The following is a 14086-nucleotide window of genomic DNA, read 5'->3' as shown; positions in this document are numbered from 1 at the left end:
CTAAAGTCCCAAGATGTGGACAGCTGACCCCGAGGGGAGCCAGTGGTGCAGGTGTGGGCTGCGCACTGCCCCAGAGGGAAGCAGCCCCTCACACGGCTGAAAGGCTGAGATACACAGTTCTTCCCAGTGAAGACAGGTCCTAGCAGATTAAGACGGATGACCCGCTTGGTTGCTATGGAGACGTCTGTGATGCCATACGCGCTCCCAGGATCCCACAGGACGTAGAGCTTCCGAAGTTGGTCGTGTCCAGGGCTGTGTCTGGCAGCAGGTCCACGCTCAAGCCGCTGCTCCCCTCGACACCTTGCTCTAGGCAGAGAGGCGCACAGGGGCTGTCCGTGCAAGGCACCCCCCGTCCTCCCGCCCCTCCCCAAGGATGGTGCCCGTCGGCAGAGCCAGCCCGCCCGAGAAGCAGAGCATGGTGCCCAGCCTGATGGAGAAGGGCCTGATGCTTCTCCAGTGCATGGCCAGCCGGGACAACCTGGTCCCGGAATGGAAACTCCGCCGGAGACAGCAGTCCCTCAGCAAGTCGGCTCAGGCCATCAGCCGCTTCTACAGGAAGAAGGTGCGGGGTCTGGGAAGGGGGACAGCCGGGCCACGGCACAGCTAATGCGGGGCTGGCCTGCTTCTCGCCCTTGATGGAGGACCTCAGGGCCTGGGTGCCTGACACGGTTTTCTGAGTAGGCTTTGATGATGGATGAAGATGGGCTGATTCTGGCTGTGCAAAGAACTGGCAGCCCGGAAACCTGGGAGAGAAGGTGGCCTTCCGCCCTAAGCCTTCGGGGGTCGGGGGGGCTCAAAAAAGAGTGAAGTAGGGGGAAGAGAGGAGGAGGAAGGGACAGAGCAGCTGGCAGGCTCCCGAATCCACCATGGGCTCAGGGAGACAAGAGAGTCAGGCCCCAGATGGATGTCGGCAGTTTCTCCAGTGGGAGCGTGTGCCTGTCCTGAAGTCTGCGGTTCCTGGGGATGGGGGCAGATGGCTGTGGTCGGTGCACATGGCTTCCAGGGTCTTGCTGTCCCCACTCCAGCAGGGCGAGTACAAGCAAGCCCCCAGGCCCGAGGACACCAGCTTCACGGCCAAACTGGATGAGCTGAGAAAGGCGTTTCTCGAGCGCCCTGGCTGCCCTCAGTTCAGCACAAAGGCCACGTCCATGTCTCATTACGGTGAGAGCCACCCACGAGGGGGCCCCCGCGTGGAAACGACCTCCCTCCCAGGAGGAGTGGGATGACCTTCCCGACCCTAGTCAGTCAGAGCAGCGGCCAGTGGTGGGAACTCACTGTGCGCGTAGAAGCACCAGCTCGAGCACGCCCATGGCTGACGGCAGGGGTGGGGGAAGGGAAAGCCTCTTGCTTTTCTCTTTTTCTCTTGTATTTCTCATTCACCAGACTTAGTAGGATTGGGGGCAGGGGAGAGGAAGAAGCTTCAAAAATTCTAGAAGCTGCAGGAAAGAGGTCATGAGGCGAAAGATAGGAACAAACCCTGGTAAGGAGCCCAGCCACCGTCTGGTGTGACCTCATGTCGTTCTGACCTGGGAGAGCAGGAGGCTTTGAGAGAGCAGCCAGGCACTCAGAGGTCACAGGGGACAGTGGCCAGGCCGGCAGTGCCCCATGCCTCCCAGTTCCTGGGCCTGCACTGGTCCACGTCCCCACAGGGGGCAGGGACATGGAGGCTTAGCGCCTGTGGCTAGCGATGGGGGCCTTGTTCATGTCAGAAGCAGGAGCCCTGACCCATGCAGGCCCTGAGCTCCCCTTTCTCAGGGCTGGAACTTCAGAGAGCAGCCAGTATTCCCGGTCCATGAATTCTGGCAGTGTTGGGATGGGCCGAGGGGTCACATTGTGTCCTACATGCAGTCCACAGGGCCCCGGCCACTGGTGTGATTCCTGATGGCTGAGGAGAGATGGGGTCCTGCCCCTCTGGGTAGAAGGGCCTTTCAGAGACTTCGAGGCTGAGCCATGTGTCAGAAGGGAACTTGGGCCCTTCCAGGACCTTCCAGGAGGACCACCAGTTTACAGAGATTAAGTTGCACCTGGGCTGTTCCTGGTGGGCACACGAATGGTAGGCGGGAGGACAGAGTTAGTCGCAGGGTTCAATCCAATACATCCACCGAGAAAAGTCACCTTTAATCCCACTTGAAGTTTAAAAAGAGAGGAAATCGTCGTCCCTGCCCGGGAGTTCTTGGGAAGATGTGGCCTTAGCTGCCATCAGCAGGTGTTTCTAACCCTCTGCAGGCTCATCCACCTCAGCCCAGGTGGCTGAGGAGTTGTGCACGGGCTCTGAATCCTGGAAGGTGACCCAGGACCCGTCCTGCAGCCAGTGGGCCTCGGACACGAAGGTGGACGGTGAGGGCAGGGCCTGCTGCCACTGGGATGAGCATGGCCCTGGGGTCCTTTCCTTGGCACACAAGCTCTGGGGCCTCTGCCTGCACCTGCCAGGGCCACTGCTCCCCCCGGGGCTCCCTGATCATGCCCGCATGGGCCTCCCTTCCCAGGACCCCCTGCCTGACCCTACGACCCTTACAGAGGATGCATCCCTCCTCGAGTAGAACGTGCTGTTCCCACACACAAATGGGCTTGCTTCCGTCTATCCAAAGATGATCTCCGCACACAGAGGTCTCCTTCCTTTGAATGCAAGGAAACCCCACACAAATGTCTAGGCCATGAGCGTGACCCCTGGTGTCCTGGCTCCCACCCTCTGGGGGTCTCCAAGGGCTGTTTTGACCATCTCCCTCCATTTCTCCCACACACACAGGGACAGATGGGGAGGGACGGACGTAGGCGGCCAGCAGGAGGAGGCGTGGAGGAGCCCAGCTGGGCAGTGAAGGGTTTCCTTGTGGGGTCTTGCGAGGAGGACACCCCCGTGGAAGGCCCCAGGGCAGCTCAGTCCGCAAAGAGTCTGACGCCTGTGGCTTCTCCACAGGGCACCTCCTTCCCTTTAGTAAGAGTGCCTGTGAGTTCAACTACTTGCGGAAGAGGAGCGAATCCCAGACCATGAGCCCGGTGCCCAGCAGCCCCGTCCTGGCGCGGAGTTACCTGAAGAGGCGGCTACCCTGGTACATCTCGGTCATCCACGAGAAGGTACGGCCGCGGGCACAGAGCCCTGAGCGGCAGCGCGACCCTGGCGCCCCGGCTTGAGAGGAGGCCCGGCCAGCCCTCTTGTTCGGGTGTCTGCTTAGCTGTCCAAGCAGGTCCCCAGACGCGGCCAAAAAGGACCCCCAGGACCCTCCTTAGGCTCCCATGACTCGGCTCTTTCCCAGACCTTCGGGCCTGCTGGCGGGCTGAGCCGGCAGGGTCTTGTCCCCACTGGTGAGCGGGGGCCGCACGTCTCATGACGTCACCATCCATACCTTTGACCCACCATTTCCACTGAAGAGGATGTATTCTTGAAAACAGTAGTGATCGGCTCCGTGAGCAGAGGCCGCCTGTGAGTTCGGCCGCGATGTCACACTCGGGGTCACCGTTTGCGACAGCCTGGCCCGCCGGTCCCGTCATTCCCTCGTTGGCCGTCGGTGTCAGAGTCACTGTGGCCTTAAAGCGAGCAGTCAAGACGTGGGGAGGCGTCTTCTCTCTCCTGCTTTGTTCTCTGGAAGCGTCTGCGTGAGGGGAGGCATCCGGCTCTGAGAGCTGCTGACTCAGATTCGCTTCCTTGAAAGAGACTCGGGCCTCCTCCTCCCTCTTGTTTCAGTGTAGATAAGCCATGTTTTTCAAGGAATGTGTCTGTTTCATGTAAACTTTCCAATTTATTCGCCCGAGCCTGTGCCCGATGGTCTCTTCATACCCCTCCTGGCTGCAGGGGGGAGGGGAGAGAGCCTCTTTTCCATTCCCCGCAGCGCTAACTTGGGCCCCGTCTCTCCCGTTCTTCGAATGGCGGTTTGAGAGCTACCGAGGCTTCCGTGTGCGGCAGCTGGTGGGTGCGCGACGCCCAGGCGTGGCTCCACGGGCCTTCATGTCACCTTTACTCCCGACGCTCTGCATTTTCTGACAGACGTCGCCGTTTCAGAAGTGCCCGTATCCTGTGACTGCTTTCGGGAAAACCTGAGGCTAGAGTGAAGCGGAGACACGCAGGTCTATGTCAACCAAAGTTCTTCGCAAACCACGGAAAGGAGAACGCTCCCTTGTGGGAAGTGGCCACGAGAGGGTCTTCAGGCTCAGCTGCCTCCAGGAGCTTGGCAGCTGACCTTAGGGTTCTCTTTCTCTCGTCTCCACCTGGTCTGAGCTGGCAGAGGTAGCGCGTCTCCCCTGGAGGCAAGACAGCCACCTGCAGCGACATGCTGGGATGATGTCCACTCAGCAGCCCCAGGGGACACGAGCGTTTCCTTTCCGGCAGCCGCCGTCTGCTGTGAGACAGGTGCATGAGTCTGGATCACCATGGCTCCGGGGGAAGGAGTGTGCTTTCTGCCAAGCTATTTTAGCTTAGTCTGTACATAATTCCGTGCACCCATGAGATCCCCGCGGTCCGGCCACACCTGCCCTCTTCCCCTCTCCCGCCTCCGCCTGGGTCCTCTCCGCTCCCGTCCTTGTTGCTCCCTCCCTTCCACCGTAGCCTCTTTTCCCGGATCCCTCCGGTGGATGCCCAGGCGCTGCTCTCCTTGCCTGCTCAGGCCCACGCGTGGGCGGCTGTGAGTCTGTCCTCTCCGCAGCTCAGCCTCACCGCACAAGTCTCAATACTTGGTGTTGATATTTTGAAGTTGTGGAGCTGAATCTTGATAATGTTCATTATCGTTCTGTTTGAGACATTTTTTCTCTTCCTCTGTGCCTTTTGGTTCTTTGATGCACGGGCCTCACAGGAGCCTAGCACTTCAATCCCAGATATCTGGAGGAGTTCCAAGTTCCTTTCCTTTCCCTCCTGGGACGGTGTGGGGTCCACCACCGGCCCCAGGGTCTTCCTTTTCTGTGCTCTCTGTTCAAAACTCCGATGGCTAGTCCTTGGCTCCAAACAGGTCATACCCCGTCTCCACCACTGAGATTATGAGATTAGACGGGGGAGGGGCAGAGGGTCTGGCTCCCTGACCTGCCCCAGGGGGTTGCTCTCGGAGGGTGCTGCTGGCTCGGTGCGGGGCCGTGTGGAAGAATGGTGTCCCCCACTGCGACTAGAGGCTGGCCAGGCCCAGGCCTGAGAGGGAGGTGGCTCGAGCCTCTCCCGGTGAGGATTTGGGCCTCCCCATGGGCAGGAGTGCCTGGGATGTCAGGGTCTGCTCTTTGTGGGCTCGGAGATGTGGCTGTGCCGGTGCCCAGAGAGGACGGGAGGTCGGGGGGAGCCCATGCGGCATCCAGGGGCTGCCCATGCTTTTGTGCCCAGGATCACTGCCTGCTGTCGCTGGGGGAGGAGGTGAAGCGCCTGTCCGAGCTGGAGCTGCGGCTGCGGAAGAAAGAGGAGGAGGTGCTGGCCCTCCAGGAGGAGAGGGAGGCCTTGAAGAGGCAGCTGAAGTGCCTCCTGAAAAGCAAAGGCCAGGAGACATTTGTGTGCCAGTGCGTGAGGGTGAGTAGGGGCTGAGCCACGGGCTCTGCTCTCAATCGCCCGAAGGTCCTGGTGGCCGCAGGCCCCTGGCTAGGGCCCCATCATCCCGGGAGGTTGCCACGTCCTCGTGGGAGCTCAGACCCCTGTGCTAGGCTGCCAGCTTGCTCTCACACCTGGGACAGGTCATGTCGCTCTCTGGGCTCAGTTTCCTTATCTGTAAGATGAGGGCCGGACCCCCTGAGATCCTTGAGGTCGAAAGGCCCCCAGCAGCTGAAGTCTCCAGCCCTGGCTTAGCCATGGTCCCCGCAGGCATGGTGGCCCGGATTCACCCCATCTGTTCCGGCTGCCAGGTGCTCAGGGTCCTTGCCTATAAAGCAGGGAGAGGGGAGCTGCCCCTCCCTAGGTCTGGGCAGAGGACGGAATGAGGCAGACCTGGGGTGGGGGGCAGTCAGTCACCTGGTCTTTCTAAAACCTGATTTCCTTCATACCTGGGGATACACCCTGGCATTAGGCCAGGGGCACACATGAGGTGGGGTGGGGCCTCAGATCATCACATAATCCCCAAGATGCCACCCGAGCAAGCTGCCACACTCATGGATAGCGTCATGCCAGCGAGGGGGCAGGGTAGCAGGTGTTCGAAGAGGCCTGGGAGCATCGGCTTGCCTGCACTGTTCCCTGGCCTCCGGGGGCTGTTAGAGAGGCGTGAGCCCGCACTGGGCCTGCAGGGGCAGGCAACGGGGGCACGGCAGGCTGGCCCTCCACTCTTGGAACAAAGCAGGGGCCCACTGCTGCAAGGCCGTTCCCTGGGGCTGATCCAGGGGAGCCAGAAACCACACTGTTCCCAGGGCTGCCCCTTGGCTGGTCACCGTCCCCCCAGGGGGGCCCATCTGTAGGTCAACACCTACTTTCTCACCAAGACGGTGCCCTTGGGAGGAAGACACTGGGTCCCCCTCTCCCGGCAATGTGGAGAGGCTACTGTCTCCTTGCAGAAGGACAGGTCTCAGCAGGTCACCTGGGGGAGCTGAGGGTGCACTTTGGAACCCTGGGGCTCATGCGGACTCTTCCAGGACCCTGTGCCAAAGCCCGCCGGGAGGCTGAGCATCCTGAAGACCTTCTTCAGAGACGAGGAGTTGCTACAGCGCTGGAGGCAGGTGCGGGCCGGCCGGACTCTGAGCGGGCAGGCGGGGCCCCGGGCTACCTGTCCAGGGCTGCTGGGCGATGCCGGTGTGCTCCCTGCAGCTCCGAACGTCAGCCTCAACCATGCCTGCGGGGACCAGGTGCAGGGTGGCAGGGCAGCTCCCAGAAAAAGGACTCCAGCCCTCCTGTCCCAGGGAGGCCGGGCAGTGGTGGTCTCCAGAGACTGTCATGGCAGTGGGCGGTGTGCTCCCTCGCCCCTGCACTCCTGCCTAGGACCCCTTCCCTCTCCTGGCATCAGGAGGAGTCTGCCCTGATCTGTCGAGGCAAGGACCTGGACAACACTGGCGGCCAAGAGGAAGAGGCTGCAGGCGCGGAGGCAGAGGCGGCAGAGGATGAGGAAGGGAAGGGCCCAGCAGGCAGGAAGGGGGCTGCACCCAAGGAGGGGGGTGAGGAGCAGGAGCAGCTGGAGGAGGAGGAGGAGGTGGAGGAGGTGGAGGAGGAGGAGGAGGTGGAGCTGGAGCTGGAGCTGGAGGAGGAGAAGGAGGAGGAGGAGGAGGAGGAGTACCAGTGCAGGCGGAGCTCCCGCTCCCTGGAGGAGGCTTTTGAGCAGGAGCTGATAGCCCAGCTGGAGGGGTACGAGCAGGTGATCCAGGAGTTCCAGGCAGACCTGGAGATCACCAGGACCAGATACTCGCTCGCAACAGGTGGGGCCCTGGGGGCCCGGGGGCCCCTGGAGGGAGGGAGGCCCAGGGGACTGAGGAACACAGGCAGGAAGCAGCCGTCCTCAGCCTGGGGCCACGGAGCCTGTCTGTCTCGGCGTCCCAGCCCCCTGCCCTCTCTCTCCTCCTCCCCACACCTCACATAGGGACCATCGCATCTTTACGACGCCAAGTGGATTTCCAGGAAGCCCAACTGCAGACGTTGAGCACAGAGAACGAGACGCTGCGGAAGGAGCTCCAGGAGCGGAAGGAACAGTTACAAGCCATGTCCAACAAGGTGCTGTGCCCCATCATGCAGTGGGCACCAGCAGCCCCACCCATCCCGCTATCCTGAGCCGGGCTGGCCCGTCCTGGGTCACACACGCCCCCTGGCCCTGCACTGCCCACCGGCCCGCACTGTCCTCCCTGGCCTGCTTGGCTCCTGGCCACCTCACCAGCATCCCCGCATGCTCGGGTCCCAGGGTTAAGCATGTGCCAGTCCCCTGAGCCCCGCCTCTGCTAAGTGTTTTGTTTTATCGAAGTTATTCATGAGCACAGCCTAAAGAATGAAATAATCTCACAGGTTTGTCATCCAACAGGGGCGTGTCCCATCCTGGCCCCTCTCTTGGGCCCATCCCCTGGGCCGACTGCTCTCAAGTCTTCCTTAGGAATCACTTTGCAGGTCTCCAGGTGGCTTCTAACGTCCATCCTGGAATTTTCTCCATCCTCGCATGATCTAGTGCTCCCCTCTTTCTTCCCACTCCTGGGGCCCCCAGCACAAGGAGGTCAGCCTCTCGCCAGTGCCGTCCCACCACGATGGGGTGCTCGGGGTATGGTTGTCAGCAGCTCATGCCCATCTGGGACTTAAAGAGAGGTTTTGCCGAACAGGATTAAGGTTTCTTTTCTGATCTACTCCTGTGTTTTCACTGGAGCGCATCCTGCAGTAGTCTTCTGACGAAAGAATGATTGTGTGTAAATTTGGGGGGCACATATCCTGCTAATGTCCTTATTGTACACATCAATAGAATTTTGTGGGATACCAAACCGCAGCTGGGAGAGCACTTTGCATCTGCAGTGAAGGCACTGCCCATGGGCCCTCGCAGCAGGGGCTGCTGGGGGAAGCCCTGCACATTCCCAACTCTCGCTTGCCTGGGATTGCGGTCTGGGTCCGCTGCTGCCTCTACAGAAAACCGCTGGGCTCTGTCTTTGTCCCAGGTGTCCTGAAACTCCGCTCTGGAAGTTTACATTGTTTATTTTGTTTTTTCTTCCCTCTGTCTTTTTCTTGAACCCTCCTCCTGGAGTCCCCGGGCCCCTGTACCTCCTCCTCTTGCTGTCTGCTCCCTCCTGTTCCCCATCTCCGGGTCATCTGCTCTACTGCCCACATTCCTGGCACTTTACCCAATCAACTCCTGTGCTCTGCTTTCTCCCACGGATGGTTTCTGAGCTCTCCCTTGTTTTCTGAACGCCCTTTCTTCTTTCATTTCACGATTCAGTGTCTTGTCTATCCCTTACGGAACACTCACCATAGCTGGGCTCAACTTCCCCAACCTTTGTAATCCCCTGCAATTGCCCAGTGTCCCTGTCTTGGTGTCTGTCATTCCTGAGAGAGCCTCACTCATGCCAGAGCTGAGTGGGGTCTCTGAGCAGGTGGTAGTAAGTTTGTGCTTCACATGCATGGGCACATGTGGGCCAAGCATTTGAAGGTCATCTTGTTAGTTCTTCTGGGAACCTGGAAATTTCTTGCCTAGAATGAGAAGGCCTAGCTACTGGTGTTCTGGGAGCCAAGATGGGAAGACAGCAGGGGCGTCCACATTTGGCACCCACATCCCCCCTCTGGAGCCTGGGGGGTTCACCCTCCCCTGAGCCTGGCACCTCCCCAGCCAGAGACCCTCTGCTGTGCCCCCGACATCCAGCCTCCTGACACAGGACCATGGCACAGGCTCCCGGCTGTTTGAAGGCAGGGACTGGTCTGCAGCTCTCAGTTTCTGGAAAAGTACCCACCAATCCTCCCCACATTAGGCTCCAGATCCAGAAGAACCAGGATTTCTGAGATTTAGGGACCAGAAGAGTGAGCTGGGCTTGTTTTCGACTCCCACCCCTGCTGGCTGAGGATCTGGCCTTCCAGGCCCTGCTCTCCAGCCCCCCACGTGTTTGCTGTCTTCCCCCCTTCTTGGCCTCGGCAGAAATCCCATCGCTTGCCCCCAAGTCCCCTGAGCCAACCCCCCGTCTGCCTTCCAGTTCTCCAACCTCAGGGAAGACAAGAAGCTCAAAGAGATAACGGGCATCACCGAGAAGGACAACCTTCTTCTCCGCCAGGTGACCGCCAGGTGGCTGCCAGGTGTGGTTGAACAGGTGGCTGCCAGGTGTGGTTGAACAGCCTGGTCGCTGTTCTGGCCGTCAGTCCTGATGGCGCCGGCAAGACGAGCCGGAAAGCACTTGGCAGTGAGTCGGGCCCCCGGCTGCGGCAGCCCCCGGGGAGCAGGAACCCGGGGAGCGCGCGCTCCCGCAGTCCCTCCGCCGTCGCTGGCTCCAGACCGACCGGGGCTCCGTGAGCGTCGGCTGCCTTTCGCGGGAGAGGCGGGCGGGGACGCAGGCGACCCGTTTGGGCCGAGGGGCCAACTCCCTTGCCCTCCCCGGCTCCGTGCAGCAAGTGTCGGAGCTGCAGAGCCAAGTGGACAAGCAGGAGCGCGCCATCTCGGAGTACGACGCCAAGGTCGGCCAGCTGCAGGCGCAGGTGAGCCAGAACCAGAACCACCTGCAGAGACGGAAGTGGCTGCAGGAGGAGATGCTGAGCAGGAACGAACTGATCCAGCAGGCGGAGCAGCAGGCGCGCGTGGCCCTGGAGAGCGCCCAGTCCCGGGTAGCCCCGCCCCGCCCCGCCCCGCCCCGCCCCGCCCCGCCCCGCCCCGCCCCGCCCCGCCCCGCCCCGCCCCGCGGGAGGCCGCCGCGCACTGGGTGGGCGGGGCCGTGCGGGGGGAAGGCGGGGCCTCGGCGCGCTGCTCCTCCTAGCCCCGCCCCCGCACAGGGGAGGCGCTCCGGGAGCGCTGGCGGGGAGCGCGTAGGGCTGCTGGGGCTCGCACAGCTTGCGGGGTGGCGGGAGGGGCCCCCGAGGCCGGGCGGACCGCGTCTGGCTTGCGCCGTGAGGGGCACGAGGGTTGGGGTAGCCGGTAGCCGGCCTGGAAGGAGCGCTCCGGACCGGGCTCGCGGGGCAACCCGTCTGTTTGTCGTCCTCGGGGAGCGCGCGTGCGTCCCGCGCGGCTCCGGGCGGCTCCGGGAAGCTTCCGGACCCGCCGGACGGCGCTGGGAAGCCGGTGTTCGTAGCGTCCTCGCTGCTCACACAAGAGCCTGCAGCTGGAGGGGCGAGGAACCCCCCCAGCCCCCTCGAGCTGCGCGGGGGTGCAGCTGGGGTGCGGAGAGCCCCACCCGGTGTCGGAGCCCCCATGCTGCAGGCCAGCAGAGGCACAGAGGTGCAGGGCCCTCGGGCCGGAAGGAAATCAGCCAAGAGCTGACCCGATCCAGAATCCAAAAACCAGAAAAGAGAAAGTCCTGTGCCCCAAGGTTTTCGAAGGGACACCTCCCCCTCCAGTGCCTGCTGTGGCGGGGCGTGATTGCCCCCACTCCCGCAGGGGCCAGCCTCCCGGTGGGTAGATCGGCAGCATCACTCAGGGCCCCCTTGCTCTCCTAAAACTGTCTGGGATCATCCGGTGGTCCCCCCGCTAGAGTGTGGGTGAGGCGTGGTGTCCCCGTCTGGTTCTCCCTGTGAGTTTGGTAGTGCCTGGAATACCGCGTTGAGAAAGTTTGTGGGGGCAGGTCTGGGGTCTGCAGGGAGTGGTGCGGTGCGGTGATCCGTGAGTAATGCCCGAGACAACCTGGACTCTAGGGCACTGTGGCTGGACACCCAGGTGACAGTCACCCCTGCCCAGCAGGAGTCACCTCCCAGTACAGGGGACGAGGCCCCCATTCCCTCGGTAACCCCTACACCCCATAGGGAAGGGCTCAGAACTAGCCTCAATCCACATTGGAAAGAAAGGAAGCCCCCTCCCCACCCAAGGTCCAGGGGCTCCTAACACGCTCTCTGTCACTTGAACGCTGTCCCAGGGCAAAGTGGACCGGCCTTCAGCCCTATGGAGGCAGGGCAGGCTCCCTGGAGGCTGGCTCCCACGTGGCACTTCTGCATTGTCAGGGCTTCTGTTCACGAGGAACTTGGGGGACCCGTCTGAGTGCTTCTGGGGTACAGATTGGAGGAGGTGGGCTGGGACACGGCACTCGCACAAGGATGCTGTCGGCCCCAAGACTAGACAGCCTTAGCTCTGTCCTAGTTAACACCTGGTTACCACCCAGCTCCTGGCTGGTTAATGCGAACACGGTTCTTTCACTGACCCCAGGCACGAACTGCCTCACCCTCCAGAGAGCGGGAGGAAGGACTGGGAGGACAGTGGGAGGACGACGGGAGGGACGGAGGGCCCGGTGTTCCCTTCGTTGCTAACAGTGAGGGGCTCATCCGCCAGCAGGGTGTTCCCCAGGGCCATCACAGAGTCTCCCCCCACCTCCCCGGGTAGGGAGGGCCGTGCCAGTGCCCTTGGGGATGGACGGGATGGCCTGGGGACGCTTTGGAGAACTTGTACTGTTTTTTTCTTTTTTTGTACAGGTTTACTTCTTCAATTAAAAAAAAAAAAAAGTAGTAGAAAGTCTTAAAGACTGAGTGCCCAGCCGCCCTGGGTCTGGGTTTTGATCGGGCACCTTCTAGCTCACAGGCGGACCTGCGGCCTCTCCAAACACTTCCAGTTCCTAAAGCTGTGAAGAGTGAGGACAGATCTACCTTCTGGAAAGCTTCCCTCAGGGGTGGGCGTGACTGGCTCCCCCCCTTGCCTTTGCTCACAGCTTGAGAGGCTGAGAAACAAGATCGTCCAGGCCACCTTCAGCACCTCCGGAGCCAAGTCCTTTGCTACTGAGATCTCCGACAATGACATTCTAGAAGCTTTGCAGGTATCCCAGGCACTGGGCTGCCTCCTGGTCCCCGAGGCTGTCTCCAGGGTGCCCCTTGCTGATCTGTGGCTGGGGACTGAGGGGACCCCCATTCTTGTCCTGGCTGTGTCACCATTCACTGTGTACCCCGGGATCATCCTTGCTCTCTGCTTGGGGAGAGGGGACCAGATCTCCCTCTGGTGAGGCTAGGCTGCTCTCAGCATTCGGATCCGGGGTGCAGTGGGGATGGGGCCAAGCTGCTGAGGTCCTGGAGATTCTCCAGCAGCAGGAGCACCCCCCCCCAGCTTCTGTCCTCTTTGGGGGGTGCTTCTTAGGACCTCAGCAGGACCCGGGCATGGTCCCCCCTCCCTGGCCTTGGTTCAGGCTGTTATCTCACTGACCCCAAGCACAGGCCTCACAGCGGGAGGGCGGTACGGAGAAATAGTGCAGGCTTTGGGGCTGGTAGGAGCAAGCACCCCACCTCTGTGGGCCTCAGCTGACAAGCGGTGGGCTACCTCTTGGGTTCACTGAGCCCTAGAACTGCCCTCAGCACATGGGAGAGAGTCTGTCCGCCTTCTGGGCACGGTGTTGGGGGTGGGGATCTGGGAGAAGAGCCCCTGATTGTCATGTGCTCTGTGCAGGGCCCTATGGATTCTCATTAGGGGCCGCTTCTGTCCCCACGCTCCAAGCCTCCCATGGCACGGCCCTTTGCTTCAGCAGGTGCCTATGACCTTCCAGCACCCACATTTCCCCGAGCCCTGATTTCCTTCCTCTATGTTGTGGGGTGGGGCCCTGTAGGGTAGCAACAGCCTGGTGGGGGGACCTGCAAGAGGACCTGGGGAGAGGCCTCTGCCGCCCGGCTCCTGTTGCTTGGTGTGGAGCGGGGGAAGGAGCGAGGGAAGGGAGGAGTCATCAGGAGCCCCCAGTAGCCAGGAAAGAAGCCCTTTCCTCTGCTGGACACCGAACAGTGATGTGCCAAAGCAGGAGAGGAGAGGGAGGGGGCCGGCCATCTCCCTGTGCGCAGGACAGACTCGATGGACTCTGAGCTCTCTTGGTCTGGGCGGCTTGACATTCTTGGAGGACATAAGTGGAGCTAGCACTGCTTCAGGGGAGAGGGGACTCCCGCCCGCCTGTGGCAGACATCTCTTCCCAACTCCAAATTCTGTGGCTTCATCTCGGGGATGGGCTCAGCCCTGGTGGGGGTGTTTCCAGCCCAGAAGTTAGCAAATGCTACAGACCAGAGCCCTCCCCACTGGAGAACAGAGCCACGGTCCGTGCACACCATTGCTGCGGGCCGGCCGCCCTCGTGGGGGGAGAGGCAGGGTCCCTGCAGCCTCGGCCTCGTCTCTGTCACAGAGGATCATCTCTGAGAGAGCCGACTACTACAGTCAGCTCAAACAGAAAGGCGTCAGAGTGCCCCCCCTGCAGCAGACAGAGGCCCTGTCCTACCTGAACAAGTCCAAGAAGACCACCTCCAAGTAGATGCAGCCCGGGCCCCCAGACGCCGCCTGCCTGCCCAGCGGACGCGGGGACCCAACTCAGGGCCCCCCTGTGTGGCCCGGCCTTTTCGCTTTAGAATTAAACTCTGTCCTTGGCCATGGACTCAGCTCTTCCTTCTCTGGACTCATGGGGGCTTGGGGGACAAACACACTGCCCCCCCCTTCCTGGGGAGACCCCCACGCTGAGCCAGGGCCCACCCCAAGACCCCAGGCTTGGGAGGCCCGAGACCCGGTGCCCATCCGCTCCTTCCCTCCCCCTGCTGCACAAACCCATGAGGTGGGGGCTCCCCTGGCTGGGGCACAGCTTGGACCGGTTTGGAAGACGGTGGCGGCCG

General features: G+C 61.7%; 1 protein-coding gene across 1 annotated transcript; it reads left to right on the top strand.

Annotated features, from left to right (window-relative positions):
* Nucleotides 1–373: 373 nt before the first annotated feature.
* LOC111154715 (coiled-coil domain containing 27) lies at nucleotides 374–13734 on the top strand. The gene is made up of 13 exons (XM_022514572.1): nucleotides 374–562; nucleotides 1029–1161; nucleotides 2227–2337; nucleotides 2915–3072; nucleotides 5294–5455; nucleotides 6520–6599; nucleotides 6863–7097; nucleotides 7131–7293; nucleotides 7455–7585; nucleotides 9526–9603; nucleotides 9935–10147; nucleotides 12169–12273; nucleotides 13609–13734. The coding sequence occupies exons 1-13, from the start codon at nucleotides 374–376 to the stop codon at nucleotides 13732–13734; spliced, it is 1884 nt and encodes a 627-aa protein (XP_022370280.1).
* Nucleotides 13735–14086: the final 352 nt, after the last annotated feature.

The sequence above is a fragment of the Enhydra lutris genome, unplaced genomic scaffold (genome assembly GCF_002288905.1).
Source record: "Enhydra lutris kenyoni isolate GAN:26980312 unplaced genomic scaffold, ASM228890v2 scaffoldscaffold38, whole genome shotgun sequence".
Lineage (NCBI taxonomy): Eukaryota > Metazoa > Chordata > Mammalia > Carnivora > Mustelidae > Enhydra > Enhydra lutris.
This window is presented reverse-complemented; position numbering and strand designations above follow the sequence as displayed.